Source organism: Canis lupus, chromosome 1 (genome assembly GCF_048164855.1).
Source record: "Canis lupus baileyi chromosome 1, mCanLup2.hap1, whole genome shotgun sequence".
Taxonomy (NCBI): domain Eukaryota; kingdom Metazoa; phylum Chordata; class Mammalia; order Carnivora; family Canidae; genus Canis; species Canis lupus.
Genome location: NC_132838.1, coordinates 57,615,604 through 57,639,033, shown reverse-complemented (window position 1 = coordinate 57,639,033; position 23,430 = coordinate 57,615,604). Strand labels below are relative to the sequence as shown.

The 23,430-nt window shown below is 40.0% G+C and overlaps 1 protein-coding gene across 30 annotated transcripts in view; it reads left to right on the top strand.

Annotated features, from left to right (window-relative positions):
• Window positions 1-23,430, top strand: part of WDR27 (WD repeat domain 27) — a 216,087-nt gene that overhangs the window by 39,759 nt on the left and 152,898 nt on the right. For 25 of the 30 annotated variants that reach the window (XR_012033376.1, XR_012033377.1, XR_012033375.1 and 22 more), the window contains one exon: window positions 11,154-11,212. The exons of the other annotated variants lie outside the window; for them this stretch is intronic. Coding sequence is in view for 1 of the 25 variants with exons in the window: in XM_072831241.1 (XP_072687342.1) it covers window positions 11,154-11,212 (59 nt within the window). In the remaining 24 variants the exon portion in view is untranslated. Of the gene's footprint in view, window positions 1-11,153; window positions 11,213-23,430 lie in introns of those variants that run through there. 30 annotated transcript variants of the gene reach the window in all.

Sequence of the window (23,430 nt, the reverse complement as noted above, 5' to 3'; positions counted from 1 at the left end):
CATAAGGAGGCATTGTAGGATTTTCTGTAGGATCAGGATATGATCAGATTCACATTTCCTTGGAAATATGAGGGAAAATCCTTCATTTTCGCTTCTCATTCTCTGACATAGGCATGTAGTTTAATAAATTTCTTGCACATTTAATTCTGAATTGGCATCTGCTTCTTGGAGAATCCATACCAACACAAATTCACACAATTTTTAGAAGTAAATGAGTTAGGATATCTGCATAGTATTTAAAAAAAAAAGATTTTATTTATTTATTTGAGAGAGAGCAAGAGAGAGAGAGAGCAGGGGGAAGAGCAGAGGGAGAGGGACAAGCAGACTCCTTGCTAAGCAAACACAGAGTGTGATGCAGGGCTTGATCTCATGATCCTGAGACCATAACCTGAACCAAAATCAAGAGTTGGATGCTTAATGGACTAAGCCACCTGGATGCCTCTGCATAGTACTTTTTGTTGTTGTTGTTGTTTTAAAAGGATGTTCAATCAGTTTCACAGGCATCTGTTAAATTCATTCTTTGCCAAAACTAGCTTTAGGATCAGGAAGTGACCTACAGGATAACCAAATACTGTCTTTCTGGGGTAGGTGTTATTTCAGACCATATAGTACCATGTTCCATTGCATTGCTATGGTAAAGACTATCCCATGACTTGAAGGGATAATACTTCCCCATAAAGTACTTTTAAAAAATTGCTTATGATAGCTGCCTGGTGGCTCAGTTTATTAAGCAATTATTAAGCATCTGACTTAGGCTCAGGTCATGACCTCAGGGTCTTGGGATAGAGCCCTGAGTCAGGCTCCCTGCATGTCCCTCTGTCTGATCCTTCCCCCTGCTCATATTCACTCTGTCTCTCTCAAATCCTGCTTACCCAGTAGAGTTTGGATCATTAATTGAAAGCCATGAAAAAAAAATGTCCTAAAATTTGGTCCCAGGGGAGGATCACGCTGTCCATTTATTGTTAGACCTAGATATCTGAAAGGGAAGTAGAATCTTGAAATTATTAATGATTTTAATGAAAATAATGATAACATTTTCTATCAGAACATTATAACTGTTACTCTACTTACTGGGATATTATAGTGGTAATTCCTTTTCTTTGTTGATGCAAAATTACTGTATATCTTATCCACAAGTACAGTATATTCTACATAATATATAGCATTTAGGAAAATGGTTAAATCACTAAAGTGTAAAGCCAGTGCTTTTAAATCACATAGATTACTAATATTAGTTCATTATCAGCCTACAGTAAAGTCTCTAGTTATGAGTCATAGACCAATCCTATGTAATATTTAGGACTAGTTGGAATTTTTTTTTTTTCAGATTTATTTGAGAGAGAGAGAGAGAGCACACACAAGAAAGAATACAAGCAGGGGCAGTGGGTGGAACAGAAGGGGAGAGAGGAGCAGACTCCCTGGTGAGCAGGGAGCCTGAATTGGGCTCCATATCACTAGACCCAAGATGAAGGCAGACACTTAACTGATTGAGCCAGCCAGGCGCCCCTATTTATTTATTTTACAGACAGCAAGCAAGTTGTAGGGGAGGGCAGAGGGAGAGCGAGAGAAAGAATTTCAGGCAGACTCCATGCTAAGCATGGAGCCCCATGTGAGGCTGATGTGGGGCTTGAATGCGGGGCTCCATCTCACAACTCCAAGATCATGACCTCAGCCAAAATCAAGAGTTGGATGCTTAAACAACTGAATCACCCAGGTGCCCTTAATTAAAGCCATTCTTTGGAGAAAATGTATTATTGGAATAACTTATCTGAGCCAAAGTCCTATGAAATGTCCAAACAATTCTTCTAACCCTTTCTTAGAATGACTAATATTTGTTTGGGTTACAAGATAACTATGGAGGTTAAAACTCATATGAATGACTAAACTCAAACTTGTTCCCATGACCCTTGGGCCAAAAAAAAAAAAAAAAAAAAAGAAAAAACTGAATTCACATTTAATTAAAAATTAAATTTGAGGTTGAGAAGGAAGAGTAATCACTTTAAATGTGTTGCAATCCATACTAGAACCTATTTGAAAAATGTGTTGAAATCCATACTAGAACCTATTTAAAAAATTTGCTCTATTAGTCAGTCTCGCCTTATGATAATACAGCAAAATCTTCTTTTATCTATATTGTGAAAGCATATGGACCAGAAGAGAAAAAGACAAAATAGTAAACCTTGGTTTGGTATAAGAGATTAAATTGACAGAAAAAAAAAATGGAAAAAGGAAATCATTAAGGCAGTGGCTGGGAGCTTGAAAACAAAGATAAGTACAGTGAAAACAGATGTAAACAGCAGAGAAAACTGCTCTGAGCGTAGGAGAGTTTAAGTTTCTGTATAATTCACCTCTCTATGAATTTTCTCTCTGATTCAGGATGTGAGCTAGCAAGATTAGTGGGATAGTGAGTTCTAAATCTCTTATTATAGTGAGAATAAGCATAGTAAGTGACTAGAGGATAGGCATGTTCATGACCTTAAAGCTAAAAGTTAAAATCTGTACTTTATAAGAAAGCGATGACTAAGTCACTTGATTAAAAATCTAATAGTTGGCAAAATTCAGAATGTCCCTTATATGCACGACTACTGGGCTATTTTCATATTTGAGTTAAGATCAGCAAATGTGAATGTGTTCATATATATTATCTGAAGCCAAGTAGAACAGCAATAGTAGGATTCATATAAGATAATAGTAGGATTCATATAAGAAGGTGACCAATAGATAACTGACCTTTATCTTAGTATGTGTTTGTATGTGTACTCCAAATGACATATATAATGACTAGGAATATAAAAAGTTATTTTCTAGGCTATTCCTTAAAAAAGAGTTATGTGTGTAGAGGCTGGGGAGGAGAGAATAAAATGAGTATTTATTGAGTGCTTACTATACGTCATGTGACTATTCTAATTTTACTTAATTTAGTTTTAATAAAAACATTATGAGAAAATATGAATAAGCTCAATTTACTAATAGGTGTTCTAAACAAAATTAAAAATTTTTAGTAAAAGCAATATTCACAGTTTTCATTACCTATTAGTTTTTTATTTTGTTCTCCTGATATAAAAAGTATTAATCGTAAGAGCTACTATTTATTGAGTATCTATTATGCTCAAGGTATTGGAACTCATAATTTACATACTTTTTTTTTCATTTTCAGCACAACCCCACAGAAAGATAGGTATTATTACCACCAGTTTATAGAAGATATACTTGAGGCCTAATGGGTTTCCATAAATTGCTTCAAAAATAGAGTTAGTTAAGTCACAAAATAAAAATGTAGAGTCTGATTTTTCTGATTAAAAACCTCTTATTCCATCCACTATACCATGCCATCATCGTAACATTTTGAGACTTAGTTTTTATGTTCAGCATTCCATGTGTTTTTATTTACGTTCATAAATACTTCTGTCTAAACAGTTCCTTTCAAAATATATGAGGGCAAGGAAGGATATATCAAATTCTATGTTATTTTACACATTTACAAGATTTATAAATCGCTTATAAGATTTAAGCCATGGGGTACCTGGCTGGCTCAGTGGTACAACCTGTGACTCTTGATCTTGGGGTCATGAGTTCGAGACCTATGTTAAAAAAGATCTAAACTAAGCTCAAAACAAAACAAAAACAAGAGGCCTGTATAGAAAAAAAAAATTTTAAGTAGGCTCCACGCCCAACGTGGGGCTTGAACTCACAACCCTGAGATCAAGAGTTGCGTGCTCTACTGACTGAGCCAGCCAGGCACCCCAAGAAAAAATATTGTTAATAAAAGATCAGCTGGAGGAAAGGTAACAAATGGAGGCCAAGATTCCTACTTCTGTTTAGCTTTGTATTACCTAAAGAAAAGAATTATTCATGATTTATTAATAGCCATACTTCAGGGTGCCTGGGTGGTTCAGTCAGTTAAGTGTCCAGCTCTTGGTTTCAGCTCAGGTCATGATCTCTCAGGGTCCTGGGATTGAGCCCTGAGGTGGGCTCTGCACTCAGCACAGAGTCTGCTTGTTCCTCTCTCTCTCTGCTCCTCTACCTGCTGCTCTTTTTCACAAAAAAAAAAAAAAAAAGAAACCCAAAAAACCTTAAGAAAACCCAATACTTCATTAACAAAATTCTCCATTACTGTATGTTTTATCTTCTATTTCCTATTCATCTAGTATATGAAGGGAAGTCTTTTTTTTTTTCCAGAGTAACAGTTTTCAGTTAAAGGCATTCAACCTTCTTTATCTTTAGTAAGATATTCTTTTGAGGCCACTGAGGCCCATCACTGATGATACAGGGATAGGCAGGCAGAGCTATACACAATGTCTCTGCTTGATTGGAAGCTGTGGCTCTCTCTGTCCAATGCTGAAATCAACTTGTCACAAATTCAAGTAAAGTAGCAATGAATCCACACCCAAACAGTATGGTTAATAAATGACTGAAGTGGTCAGGTTCAGATTCTCCTTCACTTACTCTGCAAGATTGGAACCCAGTGAGTCTCAGGCACTGTGTGAAGACAGAAAGATCAAGAACACTGATGCTGCTCTCAGGATTCACTTCCCAGTGGGTGAGAGAGGCCCGTCAGCAATCCGATATAAGAAGGAGTCCTAACTATTATGTTTTACCTCTTTGCAAAGTGTTGTAAATACACAGAGGACCTGGGTTACTCTGTTGAGACTGCCATGGCAAAATACCATAGACTGCATGGCCTGAAAAACAGAAATGTATATTCTCACAGTTCTGGAGGCTGTGAAGTCTAAGATAAAGGTGCTAACAGATTGGGTTCCTGATAAGAACTCTTATCCTGACTTGCAGATGGTTACCTTCTTGCTGTGTCCTCATATGGCAGAGAGCAAGCTCTCTGGTGTTTCTTCTCATAAGAGCACTAATCACATCATGACAGTCCCATCCTCATGAACTCATCTTATTCTATTTACCTTCCAAAGACCCCACCTCCAAATACTATTACACTGGGAGTTAGGGCTTCAGCAAATGAATTTTGGAGAACACATTTAGCCCATAACAGGAGGGAAGGGTTAACTCTGCATAGGGTTGTAGAGAAGGCTGTTACAGAGGAAGTGACTCCTGAGCTTGTTCTCATTTAATAAGAGGTCACAGCAGAGGAGTAGGGAGAGTATACAATGTACCCTCCCTCTGACAGCAGAAAAAAAACCCAGGAGAAGGACCACAGGGTGCCTGGGTGGCCCAGTCAGTTAAACATCTGTCCTCAGCTCAGGTCCTGATCTTGGGGTCCTCTGATCGAGCCCCGAGTCGGGCTCCCTGCTCTGTGGAGAGTCAGCTTCTCTTTGTCCCTCTCCCCCTGGCCAAACTCCTGCTCTCTCTCAAATAAATAATATAAAATCTTAAAACAAAACAAAACAGGAGAGGGAATAGATAGTGATCATTTCAGGGAAAGTAAGGAATAAGGCAGAAAAATTAAATTGGGACCAGATTATAGAAGGTCCCTGTGTCTGATGCTAAGGAGCTTAAAAATTTCTTCATATGGGCAGTGGGAAGCTGATGAAATTGTGTGTGTGTGTGTGTGTGTGTGTGTGTGTGTTAGAATAGTTTGTTTGGATAACAGTAATGCAAGTTTAATATTTAAAAACTGGATTTTTAAACAATTTCAAACTTACATAAAGGTTGCAAGAATAGTACAAAGAACTCTATATATTCTGTATCCAGAATTATTCATTGTAACTATTTTGCCACTTTTGCTTAATGTTCTCTCTCCATATACAGCATAGATATTATTTATGTAGACATATACAGACATACAGATATGGATATGCATGTTTATCTGTATACACATGCACCTATATACAGACGTATACATACTCATGTGTATGTACATACATTCTATTTTTTTTCTGAGCTAGTTGATTCTGCTTATTTTTCGATTTCCTGATTAAGCCTTGAACACAGCAGATACTGAATAAGGATTGTAGACTGAAAGCCATCTCTTAGTAGCATAAGAAAAAGGAATGGCCGAGTTTCCTTCTAGGCAAAGAGGGCTGGGAAGACTCAGGGGATTTCCTTGCAGAATAGAGGAACCCCTGGGGTGCCTGGCTGGCTCAAATGGTGGAGTATGCAGCTCTTCATTTCTGGGGTTTGTGAGTTTGAACGTTATGTTGGGTATGCAGATTACTTAAAAATATATATTTTTGAAAATTGAGGAACCTGAGTTAGCAGGCCAGAGCAACTCCTCCCCTGCTGCTGAGAATCAGTCAAAAAGGAACTAAGAGGGTGCAGGAGCACACAATGCTTTGTACCAGGGCCACAATCCCCCATCAAGAACTTCCAAACTCAAAAAAATCTGAAATGTAATTTTGTATCTCATTTGGCAGCAAAATCTGACCTGAATTGATTTGAAGCTCTTGACCTGTTTCTTTATCCCACTCACTGTGCATATTCATATATTTCTCTGCATGACTATTAATGTGATTGATAACAAATGCTGTTTTAGAACTTAATATGTGCCCCAACTATCCCCTTTCTAAAATTCAAAAAATTCTAAATTTCAAACTCATGGGACTATAGAGGTTTCAGATGAGGAAATGCGGAAGTATATTTGAAAAGTTGGGTAAATACTACCTTTGCCACCTAGACTGGTTCCTTTTTTTTTTTTTTTTTTTTTGACTGGTTCCTTTAAATGAACATTTCACTCATGAAAATGTGAATGGAAGCCAAAAGTATCCCTAGACTTTGGCATCTTATATCTGGAGCTACAGAGAGGGCCTTCATTTTGCCTGTTCTGACTCATTCTGTCCATTTCAGCATCTTTGGCTCTTTGCTTCATTCGGCATGTCCCTCAGCATCCACTACAGGCCTTGCTCACCAATGGATCCAAAGCCCTCACTCTTCTTCAAGATATGGTTTTTGCTATATGATCTCTGACCCTCCTGCCTCTAAGAAAAGAGCTTATCAGCCCCCATTCCTCACCTATCCTCCCTCTCCCTCACTGTGCTATGCCCTATGGGACTCATCAACTCTACCTGTCTCCTGCTGGCCTGCCCTACATCCTGGGGAGTGGGGAAGTGTGTATAAGAGAATCAGACCCATCAGCCATTCAACTTTCAAGTTGGTCATTTGCTGACTAATCATTTATTTATTTATTTATTTATTCATTCAAGAAATATATATATCAAAAATCTACAATACGCCAAATGCTATGTTAAGTATGGGAAATAGAGCAATTCACTGACATATCTGATGTCACCATTGAGTTTACAATCTAGCAATGGAAAAAGATGTTAAATAAACAATCAACTACAACTGTAGTAAGTGCTACAAATGGGGATGAAGAGTGAGTGCAGTGAGAGTGTACAAGAGGGGCTAAGAGAGAAGGGGCCAAACCTGGTGTAGAGGCTCAAAGAAGGGCTCTTGGGGGAAGTGACTTTTGAGTTCAGATGAGAAGGATAAGTAGGAGGCAGCCAGATGAGAAGGGTGGTGGGGGCAGGAAGGATGGAGGTGAAGAGAATTCCAGGCATAGCAAACTGCCTACAAAGGAGGCAAGACAGGAAGGAGCTTGCCCTAAATGTGAATGTGGAAGCCATAACTGTGGCTAGTGAGGAGAAAGAGAGCAAGCCTGGGGTGAGGTAAAATAACTTTGGTCTTTATGTTAAGAGACAATCTACCACTGAGGAGTTTTAAGTAAGGATGTGACTAATCAGATTCTAGGTATCAGACAACTCCGGTTTGTGGAATGGAGAAGGAAAATTCAGATTGAGTGCATGAGGAACTGAATATATCATTCACATGACCCTAAGTAGGATTGCACCTCCCAGCCCCTGAAACACTGGGTTACACAGCCTAGCTCCACATGGGTGAGGCCAGGGCTTCCAGGAAGGCCTGGCCATCTCCAAGGGGGAAGTGGTATATGACTGCCTCTCCAGGCGGGTCCTCAAGACTGCTTTTCACCTCCAAGAGTAAAGTCTATCCCAGAAAAGCTTGCCTGCGCTCCCTCTCTTTATGCTCCCACATATATCCACTCTAAAACCTTTCAGCCTGACCACCTCGGTAGTTCAACTGTTCCACAACCAAAGAAGGCTTTCTCTCTTAGACTTTGCTCCATATTTTGCATTTGAATAGTCTATAAAAATCACAGTTGGGATGATTTCTCCTTTAAGTTTATCATCCATCAATGCTATTTAAGCTCTTAAGGTAAGATGGCCATGAAGTTTGCATTAAGAATCATAATCATATGTTATCATGATTCTTCACTCAAATAGAGCAGCATTTACTCTGGCTTACTTCCATACTCCAAGACTTTTATGCTGCCTGCTGGCATGAGGAACACTGCTGGAATTCATTCTTGAACAGAACTTTTCCTGAACTGAAATTCTACACTAAAAAGCAGTGAAGGAAACTTGTTACCATTCATTTATTTTGGACTTGGATTCAAAGGGTGGGAGGAATAGGGGAAGGACAATAGTTCTTTGAGACCAGTTAGTAGAAGGCCAAAAATCCCTCATTAGACTAAATAGCCTGAGGCAGAATTATGCAATTATGCAGAGCAATTATGCAAAGTGTATCTTTAGCAGGAGGGGAAAGATAAGATAAATATATGTCATGAAGCATATGAAGCTTTTGCCAAATATTATACATGGTCCCTCTGAATTCTAAAATGTCCCTGGTCTTCACCGCTCTGAAATTTTATTGATAGTGATAAAATTATATATTCAGAAGTTAAAGGAATTTGTACATTTGAGGTTGAGCTTTTTTTCTTTCATTTTTGTATTTGTATCAAAATAACATTCAAATACAGGAGGAAACAAGTATTGCACTCTTAAGGACTATTTAGTATTCCAAAAATATTAACAGCCACCTAAAATCCACCACTTGGAGTACTTAAAATGTAATACTATTCAAACATGACTCTATTATTTCCAATTGTTCCTCTAATTGTGGCTTTGGATCCCAAAGGATTCCAGCAACCTCTCAAAGTAGAAATTTAGTAGTTTAGTGCTGAATAAGGTCTCTTTCTGGAAGGTGTGAAGGTTTGAAGGTCTGTCTTTTCTTTATTCTCCAAATGCTGTACACATCTTCCTAAGAAAAATTTGCACTCTTTTTCTGGACTAAGATTTATGAATAACTGCCAAATTTAAAAAATGGTTTGAACAAAAGCATATTATTAGCAGACTGGCAGTTTATTAAAATTCCACAACTATATTTCCATCTAATGTTCCACATTATCCTTGCCCACAGCCAACCATCCCCCAAAACTAGCAATCTCAGAAAATAGCAAAGTGTGTTAAGAACTTTCTTTCAGACCATACTGATTTTACTTGGTCTTTAGTTCATAATATACTGTGAAATTATCCATTTCAACATTAATAACCTAAAGATGTGCACTGGAAGGTTATCTTGGACCTTGTAGGTGAGAAAAAAAAGTTATGAATATGTTCAAGTTTTGAAAATTCTATTTGGTACAAGTTGAGTGAGAGGAGCCTCCCGTGTCTCTGTCTCTCTCTCTGTTTCTGTCTCTATACCTATACTCAGTCTCTATCTAGATCTATCCTCTCTGCTTATAATGCCTGACTCATTTAGGAGAAAAGGCAACCCATCCATATTCTAAAGTAACTTAAACACGTACTGTGAGGCTGCTACATTAGTTGAAAGACTTACAACACTGGAGAAAAGCCCAAGTAAAAATGATAACATTTCCAGGAGATTAACGCAGTTTAGAATTTTGTGTTTATTTCGTCTTCCTAAAAAATCTTGATGGTCCAACCAGTGAGACATCAAAAATCCACCCAGAACTTGAGTTAATATATATTTGTAACTATACTCAGAACTCTGTATACCCACCTCTCTCCTCCCTACAAACATGGCACACATTTCTTTTGCTGTTTTTCTTCTTCACTCTGTTTGCCATTAAAGCCAGGAATTCAAAAATGAGGAAGTTCTGAAGGGCAGACTCTACAAAACTGACCTAACTTGGCTTAAGCTCTTAAAAATTTTGGCCCAGGGTAGCCAAATATATTCTAGTTATAATAGTTGTAAGATTTATGGGTTCAAATTCTATGAAACTGAAAATCAAGGAATAATTTTTTCTTTCCTTATCTAAGGAATTATTTTTTTTAATTCAAGCAGACTTTCAGGATGAGAAAATTTACCATATTTTTAGTTTACCATGCCTTTGGGGGCATTTTGTTCCCTAACAGCTTTCTAAACCCATAATTATAGATAACTTTTAATTGGCTCAAATTATTCTTAAAATGAGTAAAGGGAGAAACTACTAATTTGTTCCTCAATATTAAGTCTTCTCTTCTTGCTTTAGAATTTTAGATGAACACAAAACCACACTAGCTAGAGAGTAATTTCTTTCTGTCTCCCTTGCAAACCAAATTTTGCCATTGACATGTGAGTGTATATGACTGGAATTTTCAGGTCACATTAGAAAACTGCTTTTCTTCATTTCCTCTTTCCCTATATTTATTACTTAATAAAAATTACCTATTTTATGAAAATTGATACTCTCCTGGGAATAGAAAAGCTAGTGAAAATTGTCCTCATGTTCAACTTGTTTCCAAACTAAGAGGGATTAGTAAAATAAATTCACAAATAACTGAAACAAAGTAAAACAAGACAAGTAAGCATAATAGATGTATACACAATGCTAAAGGTTCAAAGGAAAAATATATCTGGCCTGAGGCATCCAAAAAATAATTTATTCAGGAGTTAATGATTGAGAAAGGTGATAACGAATAAAGTGGGAGAAGCTGGCACCCTGGCCCTGGCCCTGGCCCTGGCCCTGGTCCACCCTGAAAAATGCAGAGAAGTCAAATGCTTCCTGTGAATCTTGACACAGACACCGAGTTAGCTGACATTATTCCAGCAACGCTGTGGGTCAGAAATGTGTTCACTACTTTACATGTCTAGCTTTCTATAGGTGCTGTAACATGACCACAAACTCAGTAGCTTTAAAACAACACAAATTCAATACCTTAGCATTCTGAAGATTAGAAATCCAAAACGGGTTTCACAGGGCCAAACTCAAGGGGTGGGCAGGGCAGCAGTTCCTTTCTGCAGCCTCTGAGGAGGATCCATTTCCTTGCCCTTTCCAGCTTCTAGAGTTTGCCCACATTCCTTGGCTAGTAGCTTCTTCCTCTGTCTTCATAGCAATGCTGATAGAATTCTCACACTGCATCACTCTGACCTTCCTTTTCTACTTTAAGGAGACTTGTGTATACGTGGGACCCATCCAGAGGATCCGGAAAAATATCTCTATCTCAAGGTCAGCTGATTAGCAACCTTAATTCCTTCTTGCCATGTAACATTATATTCAGATTCTGAGGATTAGGATGTGGATATCTTTGGGAGGCCATTATTCTGCCTATCACATATAATCTCATTTAATCTTTACAGATCCATGATGTTGGTACTAGTGTTAACTCTATAAATAAGAAATGAAGGAATAGAAAGATTAAGGGATTTGCCCATGATTACCAAGCCACTAAATGGCAGGTCAGAATTGAGAACTCAAATATTTCTTACTCCAGGGCCGAAACTTTGATAAATACCAAAAATCTGGGTCACTTTAAAGTGACCAATAATTCAGTGTTAAAAAACCACTAGTCCCAGGTAACTGGCAGGTTTTAACACTGAGAAACCCCCTCCGTCCCAGGCAAACTACAATGGTTAATCACCATATTTGAACACTTAACCCAAATCTCTATTACAATAGTTTAGTGAGAATTTATTAAGAGCCTGGTGACCAGAGATCATCACTAAATTCCAGAGGACTCCATTGTGGCAGGATATGGTGCTTTACAAGGCACAGAGATGGCAGAGAAACTCTACCTCTTCTTCCAAGTTAATGTTTCCCTGGCTTTGAAAGAGGACTTCAACTACTCCCAACTACTGAGTTCTTGTTTCCTTCTTGTATTTTAACTCTGGCAAAAGAGTAGGCAAAGCGTCCCCTGATGGGAACTGAAACTACCACCTCAAGCAATAGGGACTTCCCTGAGTCATCAAGACCCTCTACTCATGACAATGATGACCTGACTTTTATTGCCTACCTGCACATACCCACCAACCTTTGCCCCATTTTCCTTACATAAACTTGTAAGTATTTTTAAAAGATTTTATTTATTTATGAGACAGAGAGAGAGAGAGAGACAGACAGAGAGAAAGAGACACAGGCAGAGGGAGAAGCAGGCTCCATGCAGGGAGCCTGATGTGGGGATTCGATCCCGGTCTCCAGGATCACGCCCTGGACTGAAGGTGGTGCTAAACCGCTGAGCCACCCCGGCTGCCCTAAACTTTTAAGTATTTTGGGCACTTTGGAGATAGTCTTTGAAATGCTAATCTGTTGGCCTTACTGAAATAAATTCCTTTACTGTTTCACCACCACTCATTTCTCTGTCTTTGGATTTTGTCAGCAGCAAGGGACAAACCTAGTCTGCTGAGGCTCTTGGAGCCAGGTGCTCTCATAGCCCTTCTGTCCAACTAGTTTGACTAAAAGATGCATTCGCTGAAGATGGTCCAGATAATTTACTCCAAGAAGATTCATAAGTAGGGCCTTGAATGTAGATGGGAAAATATACTTGAGGTAGAAAATTTAGAATTACTACAATTAGTGTCTTGAACTGACAATAGAAACCCACCCTGGGACAGGGATTGGAGTACTTTGTTTTTATAGGAGGTGATTCCAAGAGGCATTTGTGGGGGCTGGGAAAGAGAAGAAAGGATGGAAGCCAATATAGTGGATGATGATGAATAGGTTACTGATAAGGACAGCTGGATTACTGACAATGGACAAAGTTACTGAAAATGGACAGATCCCACTGGGACCTTTGAGAAGATGGTGTAGAACATGCATCAGAGTTGTTCCCTGCAGAGGTGAGGAAGTTAGGATTCTGGCCAGGCAGTAGGAAGCCTGCAGCATGCACTGAAACCGAAACTGCCACGGGGATATGGGCAGAGCACCAATAGTTCTAATTTACCTATCCAAATCATTTCCTGAGTCTTCCCACTTCTCATAATTTCTACAGTGACAATCCTTGTTTGAGCCACCACAGCAGTTTCCCCATTGGCTTTCTTGCTTCCACTTTTCCTCCCCACCCAATCCCCACAAAATAGCCAAATGTCTTTTCTAAAGCATGACTCCAATTATGTCACCCACACCCTAGCAAAAACTCAGATTCTTGTTACCAGCTAGAATCTAGCTTCCTCATTGCCTTCAAAGCCTTCCATGGTCTGGCTACCTCATCTCTCTGATCTTACCTCCAAGTAAACCTGGTTCATTACTCAGCTATCTACTTTTCTTTTTGTTGATTATATTTGTTTCAGTCTTTGCTCTTTGGGTTCTCTGCTTTTTCCACATTAACTCTAATAATCACCTCCACACAAAGGCCTTTTCTTATTTATTAACCCAGTCATTCATTTCACTGACTGTTAGAGCAATTATTGGTCCCCTAAAAACTCTTTTTGTTTTCATATTTATTGTCTCTCTCTGCACACTATAACGTAAACTCCTAATTGGCAGTAATTTGGAATATCTTGTTCAAAGCCATGTTCCCAGTACCTAGAATGGTTCCTTGCACTAGGGATTTCAGAGATATTTCCTACCGAAAAAATGTTTCCAAGATGGATGAAGTTGAATGGAAGGGCTTATCTGTCTTGATTATCATAAACATAACTCCAATATACCATGTTTATTACTGGTTTACAATATCATGAGGAGATGATTTGTTAAGAAAAAGTAAAACTGATGAGATTATGAAAAATTTTTCATCAGTGAAGTCCCATTTAATGAAGTCATTATTTTCAAAGAGGTTTCTAATCCTAATGTTCTAGATATTTTTAGAATGGATATAAAATGACAACTTAGAATTTTCTTTTTCCTTTTAAGTAAATCTACTTCTAGATCTGGCTTAAAATTATTCTCTTCCAGATTTAGTCAATGTATTAAAAAGTAGCTAAAACTAACAGTATTGAAAAACATATCAATCAACTTCCGGGAGGTAAGTTATTACTTTCTGCAAACCTAGACAGCTCTACTTGGTCTAAATCTTTAAATTAAGGCTGTAATTTTTTATTTTCTGTATTGTGGTTCCTAACTTCCTGTTCTACTGTTGACTAATTATATGTTGCATCAAATCCCATCTCATATGAAGACCTTATTAAAAATTTGGAATGAAGTTGGCAAATTTTAAATAGAAAGAAATAAATGCACACTGTCAGAGTTCAGTAGGACACTGACAGTGGAACACAATACTCCAAAGTGAGTCTCAAAGCCCTTCAAATACAGCCCAACATACATTGCAGCCTTCTGCCCTCCTTTTCCCTCCCCCCACTCCCCACCAGTCACCCCGTTTTGTCTACACCTGTTACAGAAGCAGGCTTCCTCCCTCTTGCCTGTCTTTGCCTGGGCTCTTTCCCAGCCTATCCCCCATCCTGTCAGCATCCTCTACTCTCACACCTCTCTTCTTTCATGTTCCAGCTCAAGGTTTCCTTCTTCTAGGAAGCTCTTTCCAAACCCCCAGGCACTTGCTTGGTCTTTATTTCTGTGCTCAGTGTTCAAATTATACTTGGTAAAAATATGCCTAACATCCCTCTTTTCAAACTGCTGTGTAATGGTTTATGTCCAAATCAACATCCATCCTGCTGGATGATCTCTCAGGGCAAGAACACCATCTATTCTGGAATCCTCAACACTTACCATACTCACTACAGGAAGTGCTCACTAAGTAGCCGGTGAATATTCTACTCATTTCAACATACCTTGGGGTTCTAAGAGGGTGTGTTCTGCACATATTATTTTGCTCTGCATTGGTAATTGGCAATTGGCAGGGGTTGGGGGACATGTTATGTTCATGTCTCCTCTTTTTCCCTATATTCTCCCTTCTGTCTTCAGAATGGAACAGCAACTAGATGAAGAGACTGGACTGAGGTTCTGACACCTTATATATATACTACCTCTGACACCAGGACTCAGGCATCAGCTTGCAGGGCTTTTCTCTGACTTCTTATTTCTTTTTATGAATACTTCTCCCATCTACTCTCCCTTTCCAAGAGTTCTTGTGCCCTTGGGCTTTTCAAGTTCCCTATCTAGGGCTTTCTCATCTTCCTTGACACTTCTATCAATACCCCAAAATTACTTAAATATATGTATACAGGAACCTTTCTATTTTAAAAGGCATAGATTACTTCCAATGAAATTCTACTAAGTGGGACTCCTGGGTAGCTCAGTGGTTGAGCATCTGCCTTCGGCTCAGAGTATGATCCCCAGGTTCTGGGATGAGTCCCACATTGGGCTTCCTGTGGGGAGTCTACTTCTCCTTCTGCCTGTGTCTCAGCCTCTCTGTGTGTCTCTAATGAGTGAATAAAAAAATATTTAAAAAAAGAAATTCTAATAAGTAAACTTTTTAATTTGGCATCTAGCTGTGTTTTACTAATTCTAGCACTCTGCATCTAAGCCTTCCATATAAAATAACTTTTTATAAAAAAACACATATTTATTAATTTGCTAATTACCAACTTGCATGTTGTGACCTTTAATTTTAAGTGTCAGCTTGAGTATGGTGTCCAGATTAAACATTCTGGGTGTGTCTGGGAAGGGTATTTCCAGAAGAGATTAGCATATGAATCACTGGACTCAACAGATTGCCTCCCCCATGTAGATGGGCCTCATCCAATCCAGTGGGGGCCTGAATAGAGCTATTAGCAGAAAAAGGAGGAATTCACCTTCTTTTTTCCTGCCTCATTGAATACAATAGGACGTCTCATATCTTTCCTGGGACTGAAATTTACACCATCTGTTCCCTGGTTCTCAGGCCTTCAGGTTTAAGACTGAATTACATCATTGGGTTTCCTAGGTCTCCAGCTTACAGTTGGTAGATCATGGGACTTCTTAGCTTCCATATTCACATGAACCAATTCCTCATAATAAATCTCCATATTTATATCTATATCTATATTTATATCCACCTCCTATTAGTTCCATTTTTCTGAAGAACACTAACAGATTTAAAATATATACTTTATATAAAATAAATACAAATAAAGCCACAATGTCACTTCTGCTCATTTTTTAAACTACCAGTACTCCATAATACAGAAATTTACCTCAATAAATTAATTTCTGACTGAATTTCAATTGTTTTAAATAACTCTTTAATCTAATATTGGCCTTACCCTACAGATTTAAGGGGAAAAAAAGCCTAATTCACCTCGAATTCAGTATCACATTTTGAGTAGGTGTTTTTGCCTCACCCTTTAAATACCAACTCAAAAAGTTTTCAAAGCAAATTTATTAATTTGTGTTTTTTTTCTTTTTTTTCAAATAGTAAACTCTATATTTGATCAAGTAAAGTCCTATTATTTCATCATTACATGAGAGGGTTTTCTTTAATGTTTAAAAAATATTTTAAATTCAAAGTGTAGAAGTCATTTGAATGTCACTCTATAAAACTGTAGGAAGCAATAGGTTAAAGTTCTTTTCTCCTTTCCCATCCCCATTTCTCTGGAGACCACTTCTGCTGGCAACTGGGTACACATTTTTCCCAATGATTAGGATTTCCTTCAACCCTCCTTCTTACAAACTTTTTCCTTCAACTCAATAGTTCCCTAAATATATCCCTGACTGGCTCTCCTTTGCTGAACTGCCAATTATGAAAGAACTGTCCTCTTTATACTTTCTTTTTTTTTCTTTTTTTAAAAAATTTTTATTTATTTATGATAGTCACACAGAGAGAGAGAGAGAGAGGCAGAGACACAGGCAGAGGGAGAAGCAGGCTCCATACACCGGGAGCCTGACGTGAGATTCGATCCCGGGTCTCCAGGATCGCGCCCTGGGCCAAAGGCAGGTGCCAAACCGCTGCGCCACCCAGGGATCCCTATACTTTATTTCTTATTCATTCTTCAACCCTGTAACTCTCTGTCCCTCTGCTCTTCTGATACTACTCTCACTAAAATACACCCATGCCCACATAGCTACCCAATTCAGGAACTTTTCTTCCTTCCCAGTCTTCATCTCACTTGATATGGCTTCTTCCTCTGAACCCTGGCATCATGAAGTCCATTCCTCCCTTGCCTTCTAGGACAACACTCTCCTGGTTTTCCTCCTATCACTAATGGCTACTTTTCAATTCCTGTTTGTCCTATCACACCTGTGTTTCTCATGTCAGTGTTCCATAGACTTCTACTCTTGGGTTTTCTTTCTTCTCTTCTACATGTCTTTCTGTATTCTCATCCACCAGTTTCAACTATTACCTTTGTGAAGGATTTCTTTTCCTTTGGTGCCCATGATTTTTGGTCACACTGCTTTGAAGAATCAAGAGGTAGACCAAATGAAGGGTAATGGGAAGCAAAGTAAAGCTTATTGAGCCACGCTAAAGAAAAGTTTACTGAGCAACAGTTACAAAAAAGAGGAAGGGGACCCAAGAGGGTAGAGTTGACAATTTGGTGTTCAAATCTAGGGGTTTTTATGGCCTCTTTGGTGTAGACTGTTTTAATCTGATTAACCCCATGCACCTGTCACCCAATCAGGTTTTTGTCCCCATGCTCATCTAGCTATCAAGTAGTCGTTCATGTGGGAAAGGGTGGAGGGTTACTTCAAGGGTGGTGAAGACCAAGAGGTCTGTGGTGGGACCAAGAGGGTAGTGGCCACCACTGCCCTAGGGCATGCTTGCCAGCTTCAGGCCACCAGATCAAGCTCTTTGTTTAAATATCTCACTAGCTAGTGAACTGGCCCCTGGGCCTAAGTTAGGAAGCCCAAGGTTAGTCCCTTTCTTTCTGTCACACACAAGTTCTAAGTCCTCTTAGTAGGATGACTTAGAGCAGGGGCATTGAGGAAAGTCTAGAATAACAGAATAGGAGTCTTTCTTTTTCCTTTTAAGGGCTGTTTTGCTCTTAGGATGGGGTAGGGCAGGGGGAGGCTTGCCCCTGATGACTTTTCTTCTGACTATCCTTCATTACCTATATACTAATAACTTCCAGATCTGTCTGTAGACCCTGATGTGAATCAGGCTAATGCCATCTTGGGCAAATCTGCCATGATAACCAGTTTGTGACCTGAAACCTTCTTGATCATGACCTCCCTCCTCCCCCACCACCATTCTTTTGTTTGGCCACACACTTACATACACCATCAGTGTATGTTGATCTGCCCCAGAGATAGGACTCTTCTTAAACATTCTCCTTTTTTGGGGGGGAGGGTCCCTAAACATGTACTCCTAGCTTCCAGGGCTATAAATTCAGGTCTTAAAGGAGGTGAGGTTGTGGAGATCTGCTTGTCTTTGTGGCAGCCCAAGACATGCTTCTATCCGTAAGTTCCCTTAATAAACCATTTCCTGTCAAGCTGGACTTCGAAGCATTTTTCTTTGGTCTTCTGGCTCCTTTGGCCTTTGGAGGTCATTTGCATATACCTCTCTTTCATGGAACAACCCTACTCTTCTCCTGACTTACAAATGCCCAAATCTATTTTCTAATATCTCTAATGGGCTGCCCCAGATTCACAATTAAACTCCCCTTGTTTGTAGCTGAATTTGTGATGTCTCCCCTCTCATCATAACCTGATATTAACCTGATCCTCTTCCTATATTCCATAGCTTGCTCACATTCCCACTCATTCCTGTTGACCAAACTGAAACAAGTGAATCTTTCTCTTCTCTTTGCCCATCTTCGTATCTAGTTTCTCAGTAAATTATTTTACTATTACTCTGAAATATTCTGTTCTGTCACTACCACATTTCTAAAGATACTTTCAACAATCTCTGTGTGAGTTATTATAACACTTTAAAACTAATTTCTCATCCTTTAATCATAGAACCTTCAAGTCATTATCCAGATTGCAGTTATTTTCTGATACATCCATTTCAGTTCCCTGTTTTAAAACCTCCAATATTTTCTACTATTCACAGGATTTTAAAATGCATACCTAAAAATTAACAAGTCAGGAAACAGCAAATGTTGGCAAGGATGGGGAGAAAGGGGAACTGTCTTACATTTTTGGTGGGGATATAAGCTAGTACAGCCACTCTGGAAAATAGTATGGAGGTTCCTAAAAGTTAAAACTAGAACTACCCTATGACCCAGCAATTGCACTACTAGGTATTTACCCAATGGATACAAATGTTGTGATCTGAAGGGGCACCTGCACCCCAATGTTTATAGCAGCAATGTCCACAATAGCCAAACTATGGAAAGAGCCCAGATGTCCATCAACAGATGAATGGATAAAGAAGATGTGGTATATATACAAAGTGGAATTTTACTTAGCCACCAAAAGGATGAAATCTCACCATCTGCAATAACATGGATGGAACTGGAGGGTATTATGCTAAGCAAAATAAGTCAGTTAGAGAAAGACAATTATCATATGGCTTCACTCATGTGTGGAATTTAAGAATCAAAATAAAGGAGCATAGGGGAAGGGAGGGAAAAATAAAATAAGACAAAATCAGAGAGGGAGACAAACCGTAAGAGACTACTAACTATAGGAAACCAATGGAGGGTTGCTGGAGGGGAGGTGGGTAGAGGGATGGGGTGACTGGGTGATGGGCATGAAGGAAGGCATGTGATGTAATGAGCACTGGGTGTTATATAGGTCTGATGAATAACTGAACTCTACATCTGAAACTAATAATACACTGTGTTAATTGACTTAAGATAAAAAACACATACCTGTTATAATCACATATTACACACATTAAATGATAACTCTCTCTCACACACAAATAAGGTAGTTAGCCATCAGATTCCATTTTATCTAACCATCCCTGCCTACTAATTCCCTATCTTTTAACCATTCCTCAAGCTGTCTGAGTTCCTGCTTGCATTTGGGTCCTTGCTCAGGGTGTTTCATCAGCATTCAACCAGCAATTTCATTGTAATTGAACTGTGAATATGTTCTCTCTTCGAGAGAAGTGAGCAGTTAAGATGATCCCTGTTTTTTAAATCAGGGAAAGGTTGACACCCCTGGGGGGCGGGTCGGAGGGACACTCCTGGGGGTGTCTAAGGGATGCCTGGCCCAGCCTGTGCAGCCTGGACACCCAGTGGATGTTGGATGTCACTGACAGGGGACAGGACAGGCTCAACGCCAGTTGTTTTCTTGGGGGTGATCTTCCTGAAGGCGGGAATGCTGTATCTGGGCAAGTCCTGGGCGGCTGATGGAGCCAGGCTAGCAGGTGTCACCCCTGGTGGGGCTGCACTGGCTCTGATTGCCCACTGGACTGTCTAGGCAGGGGTGTGGAGTGTGGTGCCAGAGACCATGCAGGACGTTAGGGGACAGCTGGCTCTGTTTCCAATCATTGAAAAAGGAAATGACCTTAAAACGACAGTGTTCTGTTAGTTGCAGATCCTTGTGGTAGGGAAGTAGAACAACATCTGTAAAGTCAGGGTTTCTTCAGTCCACCTAACAGGAAGGCAGTAGATTTTTCTTTCCTCTGAAATTAAAGCAGCTAAATATAAAGAGTACTATTACCTTTAAAAATGTTTAAGAATTTCGGAAAGGACTTCAATACTGTGGGTGTGTCTGATTTGCTGCTACCCCCACTTCACACCTATCAGTGGCCTGGCTCCCTGTTAGCTCGTTCTACCTCAGGAGAGCCAGAACTGGGGTCTCTTCTGACCTGGGTCATGTGCAGAGCTTTAGATCTTCTTCTGCTACAGAGTAACCCAGCAAGGATACGTTAATGATGGTCCCATTTGTCACTTTCTGTGATGACCATCTTATTGTGAGAGTCTCCTCGAGGTGGCGAGCACTCTAGCAGCCTTCAAATGCTTGACTTGTGACCTCAGCATTTCCAGCCTTTTTGGCTTCAGAGATTCCATTAGCTCCATTAGCTTCAAGCTTTGTCTATATATAGACAAAATTTCATTCACCTTGGGCTAGACTCAGACCGGCTTAAATTGGACCCAGTTTGACCCAGGACCACATCCAATTTTTAAGTCGGACCCAGTCTGATAACCACCAGCAGTTCCCAGTGTGGAATCTGGGGAGAATGGGGAGACAATTGGGGGAGGGCTTCCAACCACATGGGGAACTGTGGAAATCCAATGGGATCAGGAGCTCAACACAGGGAGTGCAGAGCTCAGAGCAGGGCGCAAGTCACCCAGGGTCCTGGGAAGTCAGGAGAACTCCAAGTGCTTGCAGGTGTATGCCTGTGTTTCTCCTTGTCCCCAAAGCTGCTAGATGTCGCTTCACATCCCATCACTGCTGCTAAATCTGTTAACAAAACTCAGCTGAATAAATTTAAAGATTAAATTGGCTATTTAATGATGCAGGAGTCAGCATCCTCGTCTAGCCACAGGTAGGAGCTTTGTGGAGCCATGGGAAAGGAAAGGCTTTCCAAGGTGGAAAGAGTGTGGAAGGACTTTTATGGAGAATGCACGGTTTCGGGCAAGGTCAGCTTCCTCAGGTAACGGAAGGGGTCTGTGGGACAGGGTATAAAAAGTTGCATTCCTGGCATTGAGGCTGCAGTTAGGCGTAAAGTCTTGATCTGCTGTTATGGAGTTTCGCCCAGTGATTGCAGTTTGTCCTGCTGTCTTCTTTCAGCAGTTCAGATATGTATTGAATATTTATCATGTATTAGTTACTAGGATACAATACTGAGAAAATAGACATCTATATTCTTCTCCCAGAGCTAGATGTTAATCAGTTATGTGATTTTATATATATGTGTGTGTATCTATATACACTGGACCTGGACCTGTGAAACATGGGGGTTAGGTGTGACCACTCCCCATATAGTCGAAAATCTATACAAAGTGTGACTCCCTGGAAACTTAAGTACTAATAGCTCACTGTTGAGAAGCCCTTCCCGTAAACAGTTGACTGACACATATTTTGTGTTATATGGACTGTGTACTCTATTCTTACAATAAGATCAGCTAGAGAATGATACAGTCCTGTAATTGTATTTATTGAAAAAAAAGATCTGTGTAAGTGGACCTTCAGTTCACACCTGTGTTGTTGAGGGATGAGCAAATCTGAGGAACGAGGTTGGTCACAGGAGGTCAACGAAGGGGGCTGGGAATGTGATGTAAGATGAGCCCCAACAGCTGGGCTGGGCTGGGCTGCAAGTTTGGTCTCTATCTTCAGAAAGATGGGCAGCTGTTGGCAGCATCCAAGCAGGGCATTGCCTTCATACCTTGTAGTTCAGTCATTCCTTGATGGGGGGGCCCAGAAGGAGCTCCTTAGGGACAGGTAACAAGGACTGGCCTGGGAAGCAGCCAAGGCCCACTGCATGAAAATGCCAGGCTACAAACACGTGAATCCCCAACCCGGGTGGGGAATTGTTCTTGGGCAAATGCAGATGATCGCTCCATAGGTCTGGGAGCATGTGGTGTCAGCATCCCAGAGCCCTGTGGACCTTGGGTCCTTGCTACCTGCCTCCTTCCCAAAGACGGCCAGTCTCCTGCTCCCTGATGTTTGAGGCCAGTTCTGCCTGCTGGTGGGCTGGTACTGACCCCACCGGATGACTAACGTATCTGATTATGAACATGCCCCAGATGCCCCTCTCTCCCCGTGCCGCTGCAGGTGGACATCTGGGCTGTTTCCGATTTTGGAATCATGAATAGTGCTGTTTTGTGCATTCTGATGTGTGTTCTGTGTTACACGTTTCTTGATGCACATGCTCACGGTTAGCTGTGTGCTTGGCACAGAATTGCTCCCTGGTCTGTTTTTCTGAGTGGCTGATTCAACTTCACTACTCCTTCTGGAAGGTTTGGAAGCTCATCCAAGCTCAATGTTCTTAGCCTTTTTGGTTTTAACCATCCTGATGGGTGTATGGTTTTCATTTTTCATTTCAATTTGCATTTCTCTGATAAGTAATAAAGATGAACATCTTCTCCAGTTAATTGGCCATTTGGAGATCTTTCATGAGGTGCCTTTCGCATATTTTTCTGTCGGTTTGTCTGTCTGAGGATTTGTAGGAATTCTTTGTATGTTCTGGATATCCTTCTCAGCTTTTTTTTTTTTTTTTTTCCTTCTCAGCTTTATGTGTTGCTCATCTTTCCTACGTTATGGCTTGCCTTTTCACTCACTGAGTGGTGTCTTTTTTTTTTTTTAAGATTTTATTTATTCATGAGAGACAGAGAGGCAAGGACATAGGCAGAGGGAGAAGCAGGCTCCTTGCAGGTAGCCTGATGTGGGACTCAATCCCAGGACCCTGGTATCATGACCTGAGCCAAAGGTAGATGATCAACCACTGAGCCACCCAGGCAGCCCTGAAATGGTGTCTTTTGAAGAATCTCAAGTTTTGTATTTGTTGATATTTATTATTATTGTGGATGTATTAAAGTTTTTGTCTTTCTTGAGCATCTAAATACTAATATATATATACTTAGACAAGCATGAATTTTTTTTTTCTCAGAATCTATTCCTTTCCTGGCAATAGTCCTTGAATTTTCTTGGGTGGCCATTCTTCTCTCTTCTGGCCAGGCCCTGGGGGTCACAGTCCCATGACACGTAGGGCTGACTGGTCAGCACACTTTTATCCTTCCGAT